The 24,775-nt window shown below is 42.6% G+C and overlaps 1 protein-coding gene across 3 annotated transcripts in view; it reads right to left on the bottom strand.

Moving 5' to 3' along the window:
- LOC147106208 (coiled-coil domain-containing protein 91-like) overlaps positions 1-24,775 on the bottom strand; it is a 172,315-nt gene that overhangs the window by 123,107 nt on the left and 24,433 nt on the right. For all 3 annotated transcript variants that reach the window (XM_086009098.1, XM_086009097.1, XM_086009099.1), the window contains exons 4-5: positions 17,995-18,173; positions 2,702-2,911 (exon numbers count right to left, since the gene is read on the bottom strand). In XM_086009098.1, the coding sequence (XP_085865224.1) occupies positions 2,702-2,911; positions 17,995-18,173 (389 nt within the window). The remainder of the gene's footprint in view (positions 1-2,701; positions 2,912-17,994; positions 18,174-24,775) is intronic.

Raw genomic sequence — 24,775 nt, 5'->3', positions numbered from 1 at the left:
AGAGGAAAACAAAGGGAGATGGTTACTAGCTAACTTGCACCATATCCTGCATTTTGTCATGGGGTTCCAATGCTGTTCTTATTCAAAATCTATCTTTATAAATTTTGTGTCCATAGTGAACGTGTCAATTTTTCCTTTGAATGCCCAATTTTCTTATTGTAATTTTTTACCACTTTTGTTATTCACTAATCTTATTGCACAAAAATATTCTCCCCACAAAAATAACATTTCTTTGAGATACAGCCATCATGACAGTTCTTAACCAAATATGACAAATTTGCTGGAGTTCTTTGAGGATGTAATGAGCAGGGTGGATAAAGGGGAACCAGTAGATGTCGTGTGTTTGGATTTCCAGAAGGCATTCGATAAGGTGTCACATAAAAGGTTACTACACAAGATAAGAGCTCACGGGGTTGGGGGTAATATATTAGCATGGAGAGGGGATTGGCTAACTAACAGAAAACAGTCGGGATAAATGGGTCATTTTCAGGTTGGCAAACTGTAACTAGTGGGCCGCAGGGATCAGTGCTGGGGCCTCAACTATTTACAATCTATATTAATGATTTGGATGAAGGTGCCGAATGTAGTATAGCCAAATTTGCTGATGATGCAAAGATAGGTGGGAAAGCAAATTGTGTGGAGGACGCAAAGAATCTCCAAAGGGATATAGGGATATAGATAGGCTAAATGATTGGGCAAAAATGTGGCAGGTGGAGTTTAATGTGGGAAAATGCGAGGTTATCCACTTTGGTAGGAAAAATAAAAAAGCAAATTATTTAAATGGGGAGAGATTACAAAATGCTGAGGTAGAGGGGGATCTGGGGGTCCTTGTACATGAATCACAAAAAGTTAACATGCCAGTACAGCAAGTAATTAGGAAGGCAAATGGAGTGTTGGTCTTTATTGCAAAGCGAATGGAGTATAAAAGTAGGGAAGTCCTGTTACAACCTGTTACAAGTGTGAGACCACACTTGGAGAATTGCATACAGTTTTGGTCTCCTTATTTAAGGAAGGATATACTTGCATTGGAGGCAGTTCAGAGAAGGTTCACAAGGTTGATTCCGGAGATGAAGGGGTTGACTTATGAAGAAAAAGGTTGAGCAGATTGGGCCTATACTCATTGGAGTTTAGAAGAATGAGAGGGGATCTTATTGAAACATAAGATTCTGAAGGGGCTTGACAGGGCAGATGCAGAGAGGATGTTTCCCCTCGTGGGGGATTCTAGAACTAGGGGGCATAATTTCAGAATAAGGGGGCACCCACTTAAATCGGAAATGAGGAGGAATTTCTTCTCTCAGAGGGTCGTGAATCTTTGGAATTCTCTTCCCCAGAGAGCTGTGGAGGCTGGGTCATTGAATATATTTAAGGTGGAGATAAACAGATTTTTAAAAGATAAGGGTGTCAAGGGTTATGGGAGCGGGCAGGGAAGTGGAGTTGAGGCCAAGATCAGATCAGCCATGATCTTGTTGAATGACGGAGCAGGCTCGAGGGCCAAATGACCTACTCCTGTTCCTACGTCTTGTGTTATGTTCTGACTCTACCATGTAAAACTAAAAATGGACTCTTAATTAACACAAAGGTTGAAACATTCGCAAACTTCCCCACTCCAGCTTCTAATCGCTCCCCTACCACACACAAAACCAACAGTTTCAACTGACGAACATCTTCCATCAGCAGACACCGCTGCACGCACCCATATTCCTATTCTACAGGACCAGGCCTGATATTTTATGGCCGGAGGTAAAGAATGTATGTGCAGCAAACCAAAGGTTTGTGCATACTGCCAATCTAATACACCAATGCTGTTTCCAGCTGCTCTACACTATCCAGCACGCTTCCTCTTTCCCATGGTTCTCTAATTGTTTCTTCTCTCAGTTCTGGTGGAGAGATCCTTGGAGGAAAAGGCAATGCTAGCAACTTACTGAATGTAAAGGAAGCAGGTGGCAGAGATCACTGAAGTAGAGACTGTGGCAGTAACAGTGATAAGAGTAACAGAGAAAAACAGGAAAAGCTGTAACGATAGAGAAAGGAGAGAGCGAGAGCAAGAAACTCACACAAAAAGAGACAAGACAATGACAAACACAGAAAGAGAAAAAAGAGCAACTATCTCAGGAGGCTACAAAGCAGCTCTTGCAGAAAACCACAAAACCTCTTACAGCAGTCATGCATTGCAGGCACACAAGCTGTAGCAAAGTCTTCCCTGACTCCCAAATAACTAAACACTTATCAAGTGGCACCCAGTAGAACAGGTTTGACCTCGCCCAGCTGAACCAGTCCAACCTCAGCTTTGCAACCAAGTAGCCGTCCCTCCAGTCTTTTCAGTCCACCCAGCCAAATAAACAAAGCCCTCAAGAAAAGGTTAAGACCGTGATAACAAAAAAGGTAGCAATGTCAGGTCAATTTAAGTAACGTATACAGAACATTGTGCTAAAATCCCCAAATTATGTGAGTAACAGCACAGGAGATGCAGTGGTATTTTGTAAAAATTGTTACTTAAAATGTGTCACTTAACTTTTACAACTCGCACATTTTCAGGCAATTGCTAACAATTTAAAATAATATCACTAAGTAACATTTTTACAAGAATAAAAGTCAGACATCTTCCCAGTGAAAATCATTTCTATTTATGGAATATTGCATGTATGTGTTTTACCAATAACTTTAAAACACAATGTACGCTTTACACAAAGTATAATAGTACCTTTTTCATTCTGAGCTTTTCCTCTTCTGCAGCAGAAAGCTTTACCTCCATATTTTCCAGTGTTTCTTTGAAGTGTGCTTCCATTTTGTTTGTTTCGATAGGCACTGTGTGGTCTGCAAGGACATCTCCAGACTGTTGAGGATCTATTTCTTCATGTAAGCTTGTCGGCACAGCTACAATGTCCAGTGACAGTTGGGACGTTTGCTGAACCTGCATTTTCAGTTTAAAAGCATTTTTAATGATTAACTTGAACTACACACCATAAAGTTAGAACTAAAGTAAAATTGAATTCACGATCTGGCAACTACTGGAACACAAAATTATCTGTAATGATGCTGCTTTCACCTTTGTTGTTAAAACAAATCTGTGACTCCTTTATCTATCTATCTATATATAGATAGATAATGCTTACCTTTGGCCATTATTTTTACATACAGTTCCATTTAAATTTGCCACCTTGCCTTTCCAAAACATGCAGGAAATTGGGACAGAACTTGGTATAGCACCCTTAATTTATATGGAGATTCACTGAACTTAATATTGCTATTTAAACTTTCTTTCTAGCCATTATTGCTGAAGTTACTACTTCAAATTAAATTGTTGGATCAGGAGAAACGGGAAACTACAGGCCAGTTAGCTTGACATCAGTAGTAGGCAAAATGCTAGAATCTATTATTAGGGACGTGGTAACAGGGCACTTAGACAATCATCATATGATTAGGCAGAGTCAACATGGTTTTATGAAAGGAAAACAATGTTTGACAAATCTGTTGGGAGTTTTTTGAAGATGTAACTGGTAGGATGGAGAAGGGGAAACCAGTAAATGTAGTGTATTTGGATTTTCAAAAAGGATTCGATAAGGTGACACACAAGAGGTTATTACACAAAATTAGGAATCATGGGATTGGGGGCAATATATTAGCATGGATTGAGGATTGGTTAATGGACAGGAAACAGAGTAGGGATAAACTGGACTTTTTCAGCTTGGCAGGCTGTAACTAGCGAGGTACTGCAAGGATCAGTGCTTGGACCTCAGCTATTTACAATCTATATTAATGACTGAGTGCAAATTATCCAAGTTTGCTGATGATACAAAGTTAGGTGGGAAAGTAATCTGTGAGGAAGGCGCAAAGAGGCTGCAGAGAGATATAGACAGGTTGACTGAGTGGACAAGAACATGGCAAATGGAATACAGTGTGGGGAAGTGTGAAGTTATCCACTTTGGTAGGAAAAACAAAAAACAACAACAACTTGTATTTATATAGTGCCTTTAACATAGTAAAACGTCCCAAGGCGCTGCACAGGAGTATTTTAAGACAAAAAATTTGACACTGAGCCACATAAGGAGAAATTAGGGCAGGTGACCAAAAGCTTGGTCAAAAAGGTAGGTTTTAAGGAGCGTCTTAAAGGAGGAGAGAGAGGTACCGAGGCGGAGAGGATTAGGCAGGGAATTCCAGAGCTTAGGGCCTAGGCAACAGAAGGCACGGCCACCAAAGGTTGAGCGAGTATAATCAGGGATGCTCAAGAGGGCAGAATTAGAGGAGCGCAGATATCTCGGGGGGGGGGGGGGGGGGGGTTATAGGGCTAAAGGAAATTACAGAGAAAGGAAGGGGTGAGGCCATGGAGGGATTTGAAAACAAGGATGAGAATTTTGAAAACGAGGTGCTGCTTAACCGGGAGCCAATGTAGGTCAGCGAGCACAGGGGAAATGGGCGAACGGGACTTGGTGTAAGTTAGGACACGAGCAGCCGAGTTTTGGATGACCCCAAGTTTACGTAGGGTGGAATGTGGGCGGCCAGCCAGGAGTGCGTTGGAATAGTCAAGTCTAGAGGTAACAAAGGCATGGATGAGGGTTTCAGCAGCGGATGAGCTGAGGCAAGGGCGGAGACAAGCGATGTTACAGAGGTGGAAGTAGGCGGTCTTTGTTATGTTGCGGATGTGTGGTCGGAAGCACATTTCAGGGTCAAATATGACACCAAAGTTGCGAACAGTGTGGTTCAGCCTCAGACAGATGTTGGGGAGAGGGATGGAGTCAGTGACTAGGGAACAGTGTTTGTGGCGGGGACCAAAAACAATGGTTACGGTCTTCCCAATATTTAATTGGAGAAAAAGTTTGCTCATCCAGAACTGTAGAAAAGCAGGATATTTTTTGAATGGTGGGAGACTGGGAAATGTTTGCATTCACAGGGACCTGGGTGTCCTTGTACATGAATCACAGAAAGTGAACTTGCAGATACAGCAAGCAATTAAGAAAGCAAATGGTATGTTAGCTTTTATTACAAAGGGATTAGAGTATATGAGTAAAAATGTCTTACTACAATTATATAGGGCATTGGTGAGGCCATACCTGGAGTACTGTGTACAGTTCTGGTCTCCTTACCCAACGAAAGACATACTTGCCTTAGAGGGAGTGCAACGAAGGTTCACTAGACTGGTTCCCGGGATGAGGGGATTGCCCTATGAGGAGAAATTGAGTAGACTAGGCCTATATTCCCCAGTGTTTAGAAGAACAAGGGGATCTAATTGAAACACATAAAATTCTTAAGGGGCTTGACAGGGTAAATGCTGGGAAAATGTTTCCCCTGGCTGGGGAATCTAGAACACGGGGTCACAGTCTCAGAATAAGGGGTAGGTCATTTAGGACTGAGATGAGAAGAAATTTCTTCACTCAAAGGGTTGTGAATCTTTGGAATTCTCTACCCCAGAGCACTGTGGATGCTCAGTCGTTGAGTATATTCAAGACAGAGGTCGATAAATTTTTGGGAACTAAGGGATATGGGGATAGTGCGGAAAGGTGGAGTTGAGGTAGAAGATTAGCCATGATCTTGTTGAATGGCGGAGCAGGCTCGAAGGGCCAAATGGCCTCCTCCAGCTCCTATTTCTGATGTTCTTATGCCACTGCATGGCACCCCTTCCCCAAAGACAATCACATCAGTGTGCTGCATTACGGAATGATTGTTCTTGATCTCAACCAGGCTGCCTGGGAAATGCAAATGAGGCACTTCTCCAGCAGCGAGGTCGAGGAATTTATCTTTCCCACAACACTGATATGGATGAGGAGTGCCATATGGAGTATTCCAACTCACCCATCCAGAAAAATCTACAGTTCTTCCATGACAACTTTAAACTGTTTCCTGAATGAGTCCATGGTTTTTGCCTCCACTATCCTACTCAAAAGTCCAAGTGTAGATCACACTTCATATGAAGATGAACTTCCCGATATCAGCCCTCAATTAGTCTTCATCAGTTTGATTTGAAATCCTTTTGTCCCATGGTCATGTAATGACTTGAATTACCTTTTCTGTAAAGCTATTTCCATGAGGTCCTCTCTTAGTCACTTCCTTTCAAGGGTGAAAAGTCCAAATGTCTCAATTGTTCCTTGTAACTCAATTATCTGATGCTAGGAACGAGCCTCAATTATTCTCTACACCACCTCCATGCCTTCAATGCTTCCCTTATGTCTCAGTGACTAGAACTGGTCATAGTATTCAAGGTGTAATCTAACCAGAGCACCATACAGTTTACCCAAGTCAACCTGCATAGGTTTTAGGGTCAAGCTACTGAGTGTCCCCTTCTGACCCTCTTCGATGAACAATGGCACAAGAGGTGAGAAAATTAGCTTTTGTGAGAGAGAAAGATCATTTAACTGAATGCACTGCTTTTACTTTTATTTTCAACTCTCCAGCGAATTTATACTTTGCTCCTAAAATAGCGTGCACTTCGCAAAATATAATTACCTCCATTGGAGAAGAAAGTTTACAGAATGCTATTCACCTGATAGGATTCTGGGTAACCTGAATATTGCAATTATGTTGTAGGCTATACTTTGATGTTAAGAAAATCATACCATCATCAAAAGGGTTAATGCTTCAATGTCAAGCAGATAATATTTTGTGACTTCCATTTTTAATTTGCTTTTTATTCTGAGCATAGACACTAGAAAAGGAATTGGAATAGGAAGGAGCTGTATCAATGGGACAGGCTCCACCTGAACTGGAATGGGACCAGTGGCCTAGCGGAAAGGGTAAATAAGGAGGTGGCAAAGGCTTTAAACTAGCAAGACAGGGGGAGGGCTCTACAAGAAATGAAGTAAGCCTAAATATAAATGATGTGGAGATGCCGGTGTTGGACTGGGGTGGACAAATGTAAGAAGTCACACAACACCAGGTTATAGTCCAACAGTTTTATTTGAAATCACAAGCTTTTGGAGCGCTGCTCCTTCGTCAGGTGAAGTGGAGAGATGCATAAAGACACAGCTTATATAGTCAGAGAATAATTCCAGATGATTACAGGTAACCCCACCTGACGTAGGGTCATCCAGACTCAAGTCGTCGTTGGCTTGTTCTCTCTACACAGATGTGGCCGGACCTGCTGTGATTTCCAGCAAAAAAAATGTTTTTTTGTCTGTTTTTTGTTTTTCATACAGACCCCAGCATCTGCAACATTTGACTCCTTGTGACCCCACCTCATTGTTCTTTGATGTAATGTTTTCCTGACTAACCTGTTTGGACACCATTCACACCTTTGATTGCTGTGATTATCTCTCTACCGAGGTGTGATAAATGGCAGTTAGAAAGATTACCTGTAATCATCTGGCATTATTCTCTGACTATATAAGCTGTGTCTTTATGCATCTCTCCACTTCACCTGACGAAGGAGCAGCGCTCCGAAAGCTTGTGATTTCAAATAAAACTGTTGGACTATAACCTGGTGTTGTGTGACTTCTTAAATATAAATGAAACAGGAAAGGAGGGCATAGGACAGATTAAACTAAGGGAGGACATAAATGGGATGGGAATAAACAGCGTTATAGAGCAGAAGTGTAAAAAGATGGTTAAAAAGTAAAGTGAGAGGAACCGCTATTAAAAATGAGTTAAACCGTATGTACAGCAATGCACACAGTGTCCGTAATAAAACAGGGGAACTGGGGGGCAATAATATGTTGCGAGGAACCAGATATAGTAGAGGTTAGAGAGACAGGGCAACAGAAAAATCAGGACTGGGAATTAAACATTGCAGGGTATAACATATTTTGAAAAGATAGAGGAAAAATGGGAGGCGGAGTAGCTGTACTTATTAGAGATAATATAGCAGTAGAAAAAAATTATGCAGTTATCAAAGACAGAAATAGAATCCATGTGGATAGAGATAAAAAATAATAAAGGATCAAGCACGCTAATTGGGGTAGTCTACAAACCACCTAATAGTGGAAGGGAGGTGGAGGAAGAAACATGCAAACAAATTAGGGAAATGAGTAAAATACATAGAATAAAAATCATGGGGGATTTCAACTACCCCAAAATCAATTTGCCAGGAGAGGTAGGTAAAGGGGATAAGAGAATGTTATTCCTAGAATGTGTACAAGACTCCTTTCTAACCCAGTATGTAAGAAGCCCGACAAGGGAGGATTCGCTATTGGATCTAGTAATGGGGAATGAACCAGAACAGATAAGAAGAAAAAGTAGGGGAACATCTAGGCAATAGTAACCAGAATATAATACGCTTTAAGATAATATAATTGAGAAAGACGTAAGTATGACAAAAACCAGGGTAAAAGATTGGAGTAAAGCGAATTTTGGTGGGTTGAGAATAGAACTTGGGAAAATAAAATGGACAACAATATTGGCAAACAATGATATAGAACAGCAATGGGAAACATTTAAAACGGTGTTCAACAGAGTCCAGGAAAAATATATTCTGCTAAAAAACAAGGACAAGCTAATGAGACACCATGGATGATTGAAGACATAAGGGAAAAATGAGGGTAAGGAAAGAGGCATACACTAAGTACATGGACAGCAGAGGAGAGCATGACAAGGGAGAATACAAAACGATTAGGACAGAAGTAAAAAAAATTAGGAAGACAAAGAGGAACTATGAGATTAAATTATCAAGGAATATAAAACAAAATAGTAAAATATTCTACAGGCACATGAAAAGGAAAGTCGGGGTGGGAATAGGGCCACTAAGGGATGGACAGGATAAAATCACAGGCAGCGATAGCAAAATGGCAGAAATATTAAATAATTACTTTGCTTCAGTATTTACGAGGGAGACAAATCAGGTGGACAGGACATCGTAAGAGATTAGAAATTATATAACCGCATTTAAAATAAAGGGGAGAATTATTAAATAAACTAATCAAACTCAGAATAAAACCCCTGTCCGGACAGATTACTCCCACGCATTTTAAAAGAATCTAGGGAAGAGATAGCAGAGGCTCTACTACACACATTTAATAATTCATTAGAAAAAGGTGTAGTGCCAGAAGACTGGCGGATAGCTAGCGTAATACTTATATTTAAGAAGGGAGTTAGAACATGTCCAGGGAGCTATAGACCAGTCAGCTTAACATCGGTAGTAGGAAAAATAACGGAGCCCCACTAAAGGAGAAAATAGAACATCTATAAATCAAAAATAATAATTAATAGTCAGCATGGAATTCAAAAAGGGAACATCTTGCTTGACCAAGCTCATTGAATTCTTTGAAGAGGCAAGAGAAAGAGTAGATAAGGGTATTGCAGTAGGTGTAATTTATCTAGATTTCCAAAAGGCCTTCAATGAGGGGCCACGTAATAGATTAATGAATAAGGTCAGAGCATGCTGTGTCAGGGGACAAGTAAGAGAATGGAGAGCTAGCTGGTTGCAAGACAGAAAGCAGAGAGATAGGGTAAAGGATAGCTATTCAGAGTGGCAGAAGGTGGAAAGTGAGGTCCCACAAGGATCAGTGCTGGGACCACTGTTGTTTACAATTTATATTAATGATTTAGACTTTAGAATCAAAAACAGAATTTCTAAATTTGCAGATGACACCAATTTTTTTTTTTTGGGGGGGGGGGGGCAATTAGTCAATACTGAGGAGGGCGACAACAAATTACAAGACGACATTAATACACTTGCAGAATGAGCATATACTTGGCAAATGAATTTCAACACATAAGTGTGGGGTATTACATTTTGGGAAGAAAAATAAGGACGTTGGCCTGGAATTTGTGGCCAGCAGCGAAGCGAAGGCATTCGCTGTTGGCCCTGAAGTACACTCCACACAAGTATCTCGCAATCCCTGTGTCGAGAACTTCAGAGTTTTCCAACCTACAATTCAACGGAACTGAATGAGGATCCCCTTGTTCGAACTGTTGTGACATCAACAGGCTGTCTAAGCAGCCAATCAAAAGGCAGAATTTTCACAGACAGTGAACGAGGAAGTGAGTAAGCCTTTAAAATTCTAACTTTTTAAAAGAGAGAGAGCAAAGAAAGATTGCGGTTCTCACATGGGGAAAAGGCAAATTTGAAATAAAGATGGACAAACTTAAAAATTCCTTTGAAAAGTTTCTTAATTTTAATTTTTATTAAAATGGACAAATTTCACACTGCACAAAATTAAATTAGTTTTCCAGGCCCTTAACATTTGTTTAGCAGTCAATATGCTGGTAAAACCCCAGTTAATCCCTTTGGGTCTAACTTTTAGTGGGGAATTTAACAGCGTACTTACTGCGGAACAGCCGATGTTTTCATCCGTTTCAATGATTCATGAGATTTCACTGATTACCGGCTGTGTCTGTGGGGGGGCGGCACAGCAGAACAAAACAACAAATTGTATTTATATAGCGCCTTTAACGTAGTAAAAGGTCCCAAAGCACTTCACAGGGGTGTTACAAGACAAAAATTTGACACCAAGCCACATAAGCAGAAATTAGGGTAGATGACCAAAAACTTGGTCAAAGAGGTAGGTTTTAAGGGGCATCTTAAAAGGAGGAAAGAGAGGTAAAGAGGCAGAGAGGTTTAGGGAGGTATTTCCAGAGCTTAGGGCCTAGGCAGCTGAAGGGACGGCCACCAATGGTTGAGTGATTATAATCAGGGATACCCAAGAGGCCAGAATTAGAGGAGTGCAGATATTGCGGGGGGGGTTGGAGGAGATTACAGAGATAGGGAGGGGTGGGACCATGGAGGGATTTGAAAGCAAGGTTGAGAATTTTAAAATTGAAGCGTTGCTTAACCAGGAGCCAATGTAAGTCAGCGAGCACAGTTTCGGAATGGATTTCCGCATGCGCTTGCGCCAAATCCCGAAATTGCGGTCTATTTCAAAGGCGGAATGATGGCGAATGCTGTCAGTTCACCGTCATCCTGACCGCAAATTCCAGGCCATTACTTGGAAAATAAGAATCTAAATGGGGTAGAGGAACAAAGGGATCTCAGAGTACAAATACATAAATCATTAAAAGTAGCAACGCAGGTTAATAAGGCCATTAAAAAAAACACTAGGTTTTATTTCCAGAGGGATAGAATTGAAAAGTATGCTAAACTTGTATCAAACCTTGGTTAAGCCACACTTGGAATACGGTGTACAATTCTGGTCGCCATAATATAAAAAGTATATGGAAGCATTGGAGAGGGTGTAAAAAAGATTTACAAGGATGGTACCAGAAATGCGAGGTCATACCCATCAGGAAAGGATGAACAGGCTGGGTCTCTTTTCTCTTGAAAAAAAGAGAAGGCTGAGGGGTAACCTAATAGTTTGTTAAAATTATGAAAGGTTTTGGTAGAGTAGACAGAGAGTGTTTCCACTTATGGGGAAGAGCAAAACTAGAGGCCATCACTACAAGATAGTCACCAAGAAATCAAATAGGGAATTCAGAAGAAACTTCTTTACCCAGAGAGAGTGGCGAGAATGTGGAACTCTCAACCACGGGGAATGATTGAGGCGAATAGTATAGGTGCATTTAAGGGGAGGCTAGATAAGCATATGAGGGAGAAGGGAATAGAGGGTTATGCTGATACGAGTTAGATAAGGAAAGACAGGAGGAGGCTCATGTGGAGCATAAACGCCGGCATGGACTAGTTGGGCCGAATGGCCTGTTACTGTGCTGTATATTCTATGAAATTCTATGTAATTTTACAACTAATTTTCCAACTTTGCACTTCCGGTCGCGAGCCTTCTCCACCTACAGCTGTACCCAAATTTCCAATATATGCAGCCAGTTGGCGAGGCTCCCCACCAATAGTCAGATGAAATTACAGTGAAGGAAACTTTGATCAGTACGTATAAATGAGCCAAATCTTAATTTCTGAAATCAATGGTCCTGAATTTCCTCAATGTCAATTGCGTCATTGTTACACCGTACCTCAGTCATTCACCAGCAGAGGGAGTTACATGCAAGTTTCCTGGGGGTTAGTTAATTTAAATATTCTTGGTACGGTACAACTCAAATCTAGAAACTGTGCAAGTGGCTGACCACTCCCCTCAAGAAAATTCCGTGCAATAACTCCTCAACTCTTCAAAAGCATTGTACTAAATTCTGGCAGCAACAGAACACTGTCTGCCAGCAAGGTAATCAGCTGACAAGTGGCTGTGCTGGCTATTTCCACCAAATCACCTAATAGCATCTCTCACCCGCAGCATCAGTCCAGAGTAGCACCATCAGGCCGACTTAGGTGCCGGCAGTGCCTGCTGGGAACAGACTTAATGGATCTTTTATTTCTGAAGCCACATTAACCACACCCTATGGGTTATAATTATTACAGGAAACTTTGAGTTATCCGGAGGCGAACCGTCCGGCAAGCTCGAGCCACTGGCAAAAATCAGGAGCCGTTTTTTATTCTTTTCGTTTCTTTTCTTTGCTTTTTTTGAACAGTCAAGCTGTGCAAGGTCTGTAGCTAAGCAACAGCTTCAGCTAGAGACGCTACAGAGACGCTTGCCGACTGTTTAGAGGCTGTTAGGGTTTGTTGATTCATACGGAGATGAAAATCTCCGTATGTTTCAACATTAGCTCTGGAGTGTACGGCAGTTTGGAGGGAACAGCAGCAACTCGGTCCCGTCGGTGCCGGATAGCACAAAGTTTCCTGTATAATGATTTCCATGCTCTACAAATGGGCTCTAATGCAAGATAGTTTACAAAACAAACAATTTCTTCAGGAGTAACAAACAGTCTCAAAAAAAATCACTCACAATAAGGACAATTTCCCCCCCAATCACAACTCTCAGAAAATGGTACTGCAAATTGTGGTGCATGTGCCTTTAAGAGCCCCAGGTGTGCTGTAATGCCGGTAATTGCCACTCGGGCTATATAAGCCTGTATATTGTGTATATCCGTTAAGAACCGCCCCCCCCCCCCCACCCCCCAGACTTTGCTTAGTAAATACCTATGAACCAACTCCTGTCTTCAGTGTCTTTATCAACACATGGACACTACAGTGCCGACGAAGTGGAAATGGACTTACCTGCAATTCGGCAGCACCTCAAGGACATCGATTCCTCGGGCGTCCAGAAGACTCAAGGAAGTGAGAGAAGCTGTGGTTTCACCAGCTGGCCAAGCTGGTGGCAGGTACTGCGCTAATCCTTCCTGGGCGTCAGGCTGGGGCTCCAGCGGCTGGCTCTACAGCTGAGACAGGCAGCGAAATCGGAGGCAAGCAATAACGGACTGGGAGGGAGCAGTCGGGAGACGGCCGGCGCGGCAAGCAGGTCAGCGTTCAGACCTCCGGCGGGAACAAGTCTCCAACAATAAATTTTAAAAAAAAAGAACGGAAACCGCACTAAACAGCGTTGTTATCGGCAGCAGTGGCGGGAAAGCGCGGGAAGCGCCATATCTTTGCTACAGAAAAGAAAAAAAAGCGCGGGAAGCGCCATATCTTTTCTGAAATGCCTAAATCTGGTAATATTGATGCTTTTGATAGCGAAAGAGAGGATTGGACCACATACGTGGAAAGAGTAGAGGTATATTGCACTGCAAATGGAATAGAAGATGAAAAAAAAGCTTCAGTACTTCTGAACTTAATGGGCGCGAAGACATACGGGCTGTTACGAAATTTAATCACTCCAGCCAAACCAAAGGACAAGAATTTTAAAGAAATTGTTGATATCCTGCAGGAGCACTTAAACCCAACACCGCTGCTGATAGCGGAACGATTCAAGTTCTTCAAGAGAAATCAACACAAGAATGAAAGTAACGCTGATTACCTAACCGAATTAAGAAAGCTATCAAAGTACTGCCAATTCGGGGCAGGACTATATCTTCGAGACAAATTCGTTTGTGGTCTCAAGTGAAGGAACACAAAAAAGACTGCTTTCTGAAAAAGATTTAACATTGGACAAAGCTTTCAGTATGGCTGTATCATACGAAGCAGCAGCAAAAGGAGCTGCAGAGATACAACAAAAGACACAGGACTTTGGCACCCATGAAATGACACAGGATTTCGAAAGATGTTATTGCTGCGGCAGATCCACCCATAACCAGAGGGGCTGCTGGTTCAAGGACAAAGCATGCAGGCAATGCGGGAAGATTGGACACATTGCACGGGTATGCCGATCTGGACAAAATAAATCCACTGACAGGAAAAAAAAAATCAATAAAGAAAAGTACAGGAAGGTACAAATGATGACGGACAGTAGCTCCGAAGACCAGAAGAGCGATAGCGACTTCGAAAACAAGAGACTAAGCTGTCTCAAATTACATAATGTACTTGCCAAAGATGATTACCAAGCCATTTGGGTTACCCTCACAATAGCAGGGTCCCCAGTTAAAATGGAACTAGATTCAGGATCAGCTCTAACCGTAATAAATCGACGGGATTACGAGAGGCTATTTTCGCATATACCTCTAAAAGACACATCCATTATCTTAAAAACATATACGGGGCAGAAAGTATACGCCAAAGGAAAAATAAGGGTGCCTGTTGTATACAACGGCAAAGAAATACAAAAGTTGTATTTATACATTCTACAAGATGGTGGTCCACCGTTGTTGGGACGTGAATGGATCAGGAAGATACGTTTAGACTGGCACTCCATTCAGGCACTGACGGTGACCAGTAAGGAAAAAAACAATGATGACATCATACCTGAACGATTAAAAGACATCTTGGCCAATGCCAAAGAAGTGTTTCAAGAGAAACTAGGAACCTTGAAAGGCATCACCGCCTCAATAAAAGTGGAAGATGCAGCAATTCCCAAACTTAAGGCAAGACCGATGCCATACGCAATACGTCCAGCAGTCGAGGCAGAGCTGGAGAATTTGGAAAAAGCAGGCGTATTATCCAAAATAGATTGGAGCGAATGGGCAACACTCATCGTTCCAGTCATGAAAAAAGCATTGAATAAAGATAAATCTGAAGAACAGAGAAAAATTCGCATCTGTGGTGACTTCAAGGTGACTGTAAACCCGGTCCTTCACACAGTACAGTATCCTCTTCCGAGGATAGAAGATATTTTCGCCTCACTATCCGGTGGGAAACGTTTCACCAAAATTGACTTGGCACAAGCATATCTACAGATGGAGGTTGAGGAGGCCTCTAAAAAGTATCTCACGATAAACACACACAAAGGCCTGTACCAGTACAATCGACTGGTTTTTGGAGTAGCATCAGCTCCAGCTATCTGGCAAAGAGCTATGGAGCAAGTCCTGCAAGGGATTCCGGGGACTCAATGCTACCTAGACGACATCCTTATAACAGGAGAAAACGACAACGAGCACCTTGCCAATTTGGAGCAGGTGCTCACTAGGCTGAAAGAACGGGGCCTACGAGCGAATCGCCCCAAGTGCGAATTTTTCCAAAATCAGGTATCATATTGTGGCCACATAATTAATAATGAAGGGTTGCATAAGTCACCTGAAAAAATTGAAGTGGTTATAAAAGCCCCAGCACCTGAAAATGTTTCACAATTAAGGTCGTTCCTGGGATTAATAAATTACTATCATAAATTTTTACCGAACTTATCAACTCTTCTACACCCTCTTAATGAACTTCTACAAACAGGAGTGATTTGGAAATGGAACGAAGACTGTAAACGTGCCTTCCATAAATGCAAAGACTTAATCACATCCGAAGAAGTTTTGGCTCATTACAACCCATCACTGCCAATCAGACTGGCGTGCGATGCATCCCCTTACGGCATAGGAACAGTATTATCCCATAAATTCCCTGATGGCTCAGAACGGCCGATAGCTTTTGCGTCACGCTCATTAAACTCAGCTGAGCATAACTATGCCCAAATCGACAGGGAAGCACTCAGCCTGGTATGGGGAGTGAAGAAATTCAACCATTACCTACACGGACAAAAATTTACCTTGTTGACTGACCATCAACCCCTCATCTCCATATTCAACCCTAAAAAAGGTGTTCCCATTATGACAGCGCAAAGGCTACAGAGGTGGTCCCTTTTTCTAGGGGCACACCAATACAACATAGAATACAAAGGGTCAAAATAGCATGGGAATGCTGACGGTTTATCGCGCCTACCGTTGCCAACGGTAGAAGAGGCACCTACAGTAGACCCAGTAGAGATGTTCCACTCTACCATAGTGGAATGTCTACCAGTGACAAATTCTGCCATTGAAAGGGAGACGAGAAATGACCCGACTCTCTCACGGGTCTACGATTTAACAGTGAAGGGATGGCCAGCACATGGCGAACCACTGTTGCCAGCATTCGCGCAAAGAAGAGAACAGCTGTCAGTGTGCCGAGGAACCTTGATGTGTGGATCCAGAGTGGTGATTCCACCCAAACTCCAGGATAAAGTGCTAAAGGAGCTTCACGAGGGGCATCTGGGTGGAGTGAAAATGAAGAACCTAGCTAGGGCGTTTGTATGGTGACCAGGTATCGATGGAGACATCGAAGAAATGACCAAGAGCTGCCTAGGATGCCAGAAGGTCCAAAACACTCCACCACAAGCCCCTCTACATCCATGGGAGTGGCCCTCATCTCCCTGGCAAAGGGTGCACATCGACTTTGCTGGTCCATTTATGGACTCAATCTTCTTAATCGCGGTTGATGCACACTCCAAGTGGCCGGAGGTAATAAAGATGTCCTCCACCACCACGGAAAAAACCATCACCATATTTGCCAGGAATGGGCTGCCGGAACAGATCTGTTCTGATAATGGACCGCAATTTGTGTCCGAAGAATTCAGGAAGTTCTTAAAAAACAATGGGGTTAAGCACTACACGTCCACCCCATACCATCCCGCCACCAATGGATTGGCTGAAAGGTTTGTCCAGACCTTCAAGAAGGCCATAAAGGCCATGGGTAATGAAGACATAAAACTTCAGCACAAGGTGGATAACTTCTTGTTCGCATACAGGAATGCAACACATATGGTTACCAACCAAACTCCCGCCATGATGTTCTTCAATAGAAACCTAAGATGCCGGCTGGATTTGGTCAAGCCCAACATCAGAAGGGACGTGGAGAACCGGCAGTTTCAAGGCATGAATGAAAGGCCAACTAGGGCCTTCCAGATAGGTCAACAGGTTTTGGCCCGGGACTACCGTACCGAGAAATGGCAGCCTGGAACTATCTGCACACGACTAGGACCACTGATGTATACCGTGGACATCGGAGAAAGCATAATAAGGCGTCATGCTGACCAAATCATAAAGTCATCCGAAAAGGGACAACCTACACCACAACTCTATACATCTAACGATGAAGTAGAGATACCCATATCTACCTCCGATCCGGTGATACTGGAACCCGATGAACCCGACACTGGCATTCAAGCCGAATCAGCCTTGCCAGAAGAACCTACTACACCACCAGAAACTACTACACCCCCGAGGCGTTATCCGGACCGAGTCAGGAAGCCTCCTGAGAGACTAACTTATAATTAATTAACTACAGCAATGTATATTATTTTGCTTATAACATGTAATTAATAATTACTTAAAATATGATGTACTGGTTAGCTAAAAGGGGAGGAATTGTGGTGTATGTGCCTTTAAGAGCCCCAGGTGTGCTGTAATGCCGGTAATTGCCACTCGGGCTATATAAGCCTGTATATTGTGTATATCCGTTAGAACCCCCCCCCCCAGACTTTGCTTAGTAAACACCTATGAACCAACTCCTGTCTTCAGTGTCTTTATCAACACACGGACACTACACAGATGTAAACTGTTCTCAACTCATCTATTTTTCTCTTAGAATCCTCGTGTTATTTTTCCTCTCTTGATCCTTTGCCTGCATTAGGCACGCTTCCTAATTTAGCGAGCGGTTTAATTACCTGCTCCAATTCTCTGCCAATGCAGCCTTTTAATTGTTCAGCGAGAGAGCAGAGGATCATTCTCCTTCTGCTTTTCTCTTCACTCCTTGCAAAGATCAACTAACCTCCAGATTCCGTGAATGAGAAAAGGAATATGTTGTCCAGGAAGTGAAAGTAGGCAGTACCTACTATTATATTGTGTACCATTTGCATCATTGAACCAATTAAGGGATCCTTTAGTAGTCTGCACTTTAATTTTTTTTTTATTTTTTTTATTTAAGTTATCCATTTCCTTAAATTCAGTTAAGTGTATATATTCTACCTTTTCTGTTGATGCAATTTGTTCCACAAAGGCATTTTCTACTGACTCAACTCTCAAGTTAGAGTCAGGCTCATCTTCTGGAAAGTGGGCAGGTTTTGAAGTGTTGTTTCCAACCGATTGTGTGGTCTGGTCCCCAAGGATGTCTGGAGGAGGACTTTGAGCCAACTGCACTCCTGGCCCTAATACAAAAAATATCCAGTGACATTATAAGAATCACAGATAAATTAAGATAATTAATGACAATTGCAAAATTGTTCCTGAACAGTGGCATCTTTTGATATTTTATACATGTAAAGCTACAAGACGCATAACACAATGGGATTTTTTTTTTTTTTTTTTAACTATACATATTTGAAGTCCTTCATTAACTACAAGGAACAGATTCTATTAAATTTTAGTTTTTAGTTTTCTCTGGAGTCACAGAAAAAAAAAGCAAATTCTACAATTAGGCATTTATCCAAGTCCATTGCTTCACATTCCACTGGTCAAGCAGTGCTTCAAATAGAGTGATGAAAGTTATTATCGAGGAATCAGTTTAAAATCTCATTTTCTAAGAAACACTCCAAAAATGATTAATTTAGCTTAACGTCCAGGCTTGATACAGAATATTGAAGTATCCCCACAACAACTCCAAATTCCTGCCATATTATGTGTAATATTTTTTATGCAAAGCAATCTCACACTCATTCTCCCTCTCCCTCCCAAACACCTAGGTTAATCTTTAAAAATAGTCTACCTAGTAGGAGACATTTCAAATTCAATGCAATTTCTTCACTTCCATGGAGACCCATCATTCCAGGAGCCTACCAGATGATGTGAACTAAAGACTCCGTCAGCAAGTAGCTCCAAAGGGAATACAGAATAGCATCCCTTCCTTTCCAAACCTGTAAACTTCAATACTGACTGGGCATACAGCACCAGTCATCTGTTGCTGAAGTTTCCAGGTTCTGAGGCCAAGCTGAATGACTCCTTGGCAAGTACAAAGACATGACAGATGTACATGGAGGGAGTTTGCATTTAATATAAAATGTTTTGTGATTATTATACTGCCATGGTTGCAGTAATTGAGGCACATTAAACACTACTTGGGGAGGGCTAACAAGGAAAGGGAATACACATTAAATGGTAGGACACTGAGTAGTGTAGAGGAACAAAGGGACCTTGGAGTGCATGTCCACAGATCCAGGCCAAGTAGATAAGGTGGTTAAGACGGCATACGGAATGCTTGCCTTTATTAGCCGTGGCATGGAATACAAGAGCAGGGGGGTTATGCTTCACCTGTATAAAACACTAGTTAGGCCTCAGCTAGAGTACTGCGTGCAGTTCTGGTCACCACATTACAGGAAAGATGTGACTGCACTAGAGAGGGTACAGAGGAGATTTACAAGGATGTTGCCGGGAGTAGAGAATCTTAGCTATGAAGAAAGACTGGATAGGCTGGGTCTGTTTTCCTTGGAACAGAGTCGGCTGAGGAGAGACCTTATTGAGGTGTATAAAATTATGATGGGGAATAGATAAAGTGGATAAAAAGGACCAATTTCCCTTAGCAGAGGGGTCAAAAACCAGGGGGCACAGATTTAAAGTAATTGGGGGAAGGTTTAGAGGGGATTTGAGGGGAAATTTCTTCACCCAGAGGGTTGTGGAGGTCTGGAACTCACTGCCTGAAAGGGTGGTGGAGGCAGGAACCCTAACCACATTTAAAAAGTACTTAGATGTGCACTTGGGATGCCCTAACCTGCAGGGCTACGGACCAAGAGCTGGGAAGTGGGATTAGGCTGGATAGCTCTTTGTTGGCCGGCGCGGACACAATGGGCCGAAATGGCCTCCTTCCATGCTGTAACTTTCTATGATACCACCTAACTTATGCTGACCAGATTGCCTTTCTGCACAAACAAAATTTGAAATGTCAGTGTACGCTGAACAACATTCAGTGTTTCAAAGGAAGATGGTGCACCTGATACGCCGCAAGGATAATAATGAATATAGATCCATTAAATCCACTTCGTGCACTGGCTGAGGAGAGGAGTCAGATTCACACTCACACTAACAGTGGGAGTTTTCAATGCACAGCAAAATGAATATTGTATTCCAGGCTGTTGTTTCAGTTTCAGCTATTAAACCAGAGCCAACACAGTCTCACCCCGTGGCCAAGGCCTCTCCTCGAGTAATCCTCAACAGAAGTGGTGAAATTGGATCAGAGAGAGGGTCAGTGTTTTATACTGCATTGACTAAGCTGCACAAACAAATCTGGTACAAAGATTGTAGCGCTAAAGAACAAACTCATTTATATAGCACCTTACCATGCTCGCATGGTGTCCCAAACACACAGCACGGTTACACAAACTGCAATGATCTGTTAACTTTTTTGGTAGCATTTGTTCAATGAGGAATGTTGGCCAGGACATCAGAAGAACTTCCTGCTCTTTCTTAAATAACACCATCAAATTATTTATTTCTAACTGACCAGCAAATGGATTCTTGGTTTAAGGTCTCAACTGAAAGATGGCACTTCTGGCAATCAGGACTTCACTGAGGTGTCAGTCTAGATTAAATGTTCAAATTCTGGAGTGGGGCTTGAACCCAAAACTTAGTCGGTAGGCAAGAGTGCTACCTACGTTGACATTTGTGCAGTTACCTCGATTGGACTGGGGGAGCTGAAGGAGTACTTTACACAAGCTACTTTCGCCTCCTTTAAGCACTGGTGACTCTTGTGACAATGCCACAAAATGACATTGTGAAAGACTTTCATCCTAGCCACATCTGTGATGCTTTTGAGGGTGGGCTCTAGCATAAATTAGGTAAGCGATAATAAAGGATCATCTGCAGCCTACCAAATAGGTCTACAATATCCTGTTGCTGGCCTGATATAGGATACCAGAATTGCAGACTGCAATGAGCAGAGCCAAAATCTGAATTCCCACTCTGCTGCCAACTTTCCCAGCTACCTTGCTGAAAATACTCAGATCAGGCAGCATCTGTGGGGAGAGAAACAGATGCTGCCTGACTTGCTGAGTATGTCCAGTATTTTCTGTTTATATTTATTTAAATTTCACCAGTTTACAAAATACACCTGTTTTCCAAATGAAAGCTGCCTAATTGGTACCCTATACATTTCTAATACTTGCTGAAAAAAATGAAGTGTTTTTCAATAATTATGCTTCTACTGAAACTTGTTTCAATATTGGAATACAACAGATCTCCTTGCAAATCAGAATTGATTTAAGCTTAAGCCTATATGTCGGTGTTGGGGTAGTTTTTTTAATGCAGTAAATATATATTGTTGAGATCTACACATTTATTCCAACATTACCAATCCCAGTTTATGGCCTCCAATTCCTAGAAATATTTGACTGAAAGCATTTGTACTCAGGCTGTAAAACTAATGAGATGAGTAAAGAACCATCATATGGCAGAAATATTTTCACTACTGCTTGCTAACTGAGCTGAGTGGACTACAGTCTTTAACGAGTGACATAAGACAATAGACACTACTTTCCCCAACATCGGTGATTTCTTGTTTATAAAATTACATTTAACCCAAGGGCACAATAAAACAAGCAATGGACTACAATGGCACCACACAAGTGCCAGGTAATGACTATCTCCAACATGGAAGTGTCTAACCACCGCCCCATGACATTCAACGGCATTACCATCGCCGAATCCCCCACCATTGACATCCTGGGGGGTCACCATTGACCAGAAACTTAACTGGACCAGCCACATAAATACTACAAGAGCAGGTCAGATGCTGGGTATTCTGCAGCGAGTGTCTCACCTCCTGACTTCCCAAAAGCTTTCCACCATCTACAAGGCACAAGTCAGGAGTGTGATGGAATACTCTCCACTTGTCTGGATGAGTCCAGCTTCAACAACACTCAAGAAGCTCGACACCATCCAGGACAAAGCAGCCCACTTGATCGGCACCCCATCCACCACCTTAAACATCCACTCCTCTCCACCATCGGCGTACTGTGGCTGCAGTGTGTACCATCTACAAGATGCACTACAACAACTCGCCAAGGCTTCTTTGACAGCACCTCTCAAACCCACGACCTCTACCACTTAGAAGGACAACAGCAGCAGGCGCATGGGAACACCATCACCTCCAAGTTACACACCATCCTGACTTGGAAATACATCTCCATTCCTTCATCGTCGCTGGTCAAAATCCTGGAACACCCTCCCTAATAGCACTGTGGGAGTACCTTCACCACAAGGACTGCAGCAGTTCAAGAAGGCAGCTCACCACCACCTTCTCAAGGGCAATTAGGGATGGGCAATAAAGGCTGGCCTTGCCAGCGACACCCACATCCCAGGAACGAATAATAATTAAAAAATCAACAAACTACTTGCCACTCACCTTACAGAATTGTTCTCAAAAGAGAATAGAATTGTGGAGTGAGTAAAGGCACCCTGAGGGTGCCAGATCACCACTACAGTAGCTATGTGCTTACTGTACAAGTTAAATAGTCTGCTTTCATCTTCATTATGTATGCCTCTCATCAAATTGAAGATCTGAACCATATCCTCTCGATTTCTTTTCCAATAAAAACAGGTGCAGTTCCGAGAGCATCATAATTTGGAGCTCCAAATCCTGTAATTACCCTGGTTGTAGTTCTTTGAACTATCTTCAGTACATCAATAGCATTCCACATTTAGTATAATCTTCAGGGCAACTGTTTGAATATTCCCATCACAACTGGAGCCAACATTTGTGCATTACATTATGTATCTGGTCTCTATTAAATCAAGTACATAGAGGCACTGGAGAAGGTGCAATGAAGATTTACAAGAATGATAGCAGAACTGAGAGGTTATACCTATCAGGAGAGATTGAACAGGCTGGGGTTCTTTCTCTAGAAAAAGAGAAGGCTGAGGGGGACCTGATAGAGGCCTTGAAGATTATGAAAGGGTTTGATAGGGTAGGCGTAGAGAAGATGTTTCCACTTGTGGGGGAGTCCAAAATAGGGATCATAAATATAAGACATCCACTACTAAATCCAATAGGGAGAAGCTTCTTTACACAGAAAATGGTTAGAATGTGGAAGTCGCTACCACATGGAGTGGTTGAAGCGAACAGCATAGATGTATTTAAGGGGAAGCTAGATAAGCACATGAGGAAGAAAGGACTAGAAGGTTATGCGGATAGGGTTAGATGAAGAGGGGTGGGAGGAGACTCTTGTGGAGCATAAACACCGGCATGGACCAGTTGGGACAAAGGACCTGTTTCTGTGCTGTACATTCTATGTATCAGACTTCCCTACTCTTTGAATAGTACCATGGGATTTTCTACATCCACTTGAGCAGAAAGGCAGGACATATCAGCAACTTATATTTATATAGCACCTTCAACAAAGAAATGTGCCAACAAATTTCACAACTGGCATATGGAAATAGATGCAGAGTCATGAAGGGAGCGATTATGGTGACAAAATGCTTTTCCAAAGAGATGGGCTTTGAGGAGGTTTCTAAAAGGTGGAGAGAGGTAGTGAGTTTTAGGGAGGGAGTGCCAAAGCATAGAACTGAGGCAGTTGAAGTGTCTGCCACCGATGGTCGGGTGAAGGGAGGGGGAATGCACACAAAGCCAGAGCCAAAGAAACAGAGCATTTAGGGGGGGACATAGAGTTGGAGGAGACTGCAGAGACGAGGTGCATAAGCCATGGTGGAATTTAGAGGAGGACAAGGATTATGAATTTAATGCACTGTGGGACAGGGAGATCAGTGTAGCTCAGCAAGGACTGGATGATGGGTAAGCAAAATTTAATGTGGGGCAAGGATATGTGCGGCAAGAGTTTTGGCTAGGCTGGAGTTTATGGAGGGTGGAGGATTGGAAGCCAGGAAAGAGTGTTATAGTCATCAAGTCTGAAGATGACCAATCACGTATAAGATTTTCAGCAGTTTAAGTGCTAAGGTAGAGGTGGATTTGGGCAACACTGCAAAGGTGGAAGTAAGCAGACTTGGTGATGGATAGGATGTGGAGTTTAGCGCTCAGAACACATCAAACTGGATGGCAAAACTGTGAATGGCCTGGTTCAGACTGAGACAATAGCCAGAAAGGGGAATGGAGTCAGTGCAGTGGAGTTTGCAGCAGGGGCTGAAGACAATAGCTTCCGTTAATGTTAAGATGTAAGGAGTTGTGACTCATCCAAGATTGGATGTCAGATAAGCAGGCTGACAGGAGAGGGGTCAAGGGAAGTGGTGGAAAGGTAGGGCTGGGTATCACCAGCGTACATATGAAAGCTGACCCTGTGTCTGAAGATGATCTGGGGAGGGAAGAGAAACCACTGCTGGAGATGCACTCATCTAAAAGAAGGCACCTTGAAGAATGCAGCATTCCCTCAATGTTAGACTGAAGTGTCAAGCTAGATTAGATGTTAAAGTCCTGGAGTGCCACTTGAACCCACAACCTTCTGATTCAGAGGCAAGAGCGTTACCAACTGAGCCAAGCTGGTACTCAAAATGAAAGAAGATGAGGAGAATCACAACCTGTGGGTTGCTGACACATACATTAGTGGCCCAACATACTGCAGCACTGGAGCAGATTTTCAGTTTGGCCTCTTTATGCAAGTATTGGAATATAGCACAAGATTATGGGGGAAAATTGGCTCACGCCCCCTTTGGGGCGCTAACTTTGCCGGGGCTCTAAAAGCAGCGTCCTGAAAAAGTTAAGAGCCCCCGCGCCTGAAATTGAATGGTAGCGCCCCAAGCAGGAGGTGGGGCGTTACTGGAAGTGCTCCCCCTCCCTCTTGGGGCGCTCCAGTTCAAAATCGCGGCGCTA

The sequence above is a fragment of the Somniosus microcephalus genome, chromosome 16, assembly GCF_052327205.1.
Source record: "Somniosus microcephalus isolate GS21.2 chromosome 16, FLI_Smic_1.0, whole genome shotgun sequence".
Taxonomy (NCBI): Eukaryota; Metazoa; Chordata; class Chondrichthyes; order Squaliformes; family Somniosidae; genus Somniosus; species Somniosus microcephalus.
The sequence above is the reverse complement of the archived record's forward strand: the minus strand, read 5'-3'. Positions and strand labels throughout refer to the sequence as shown.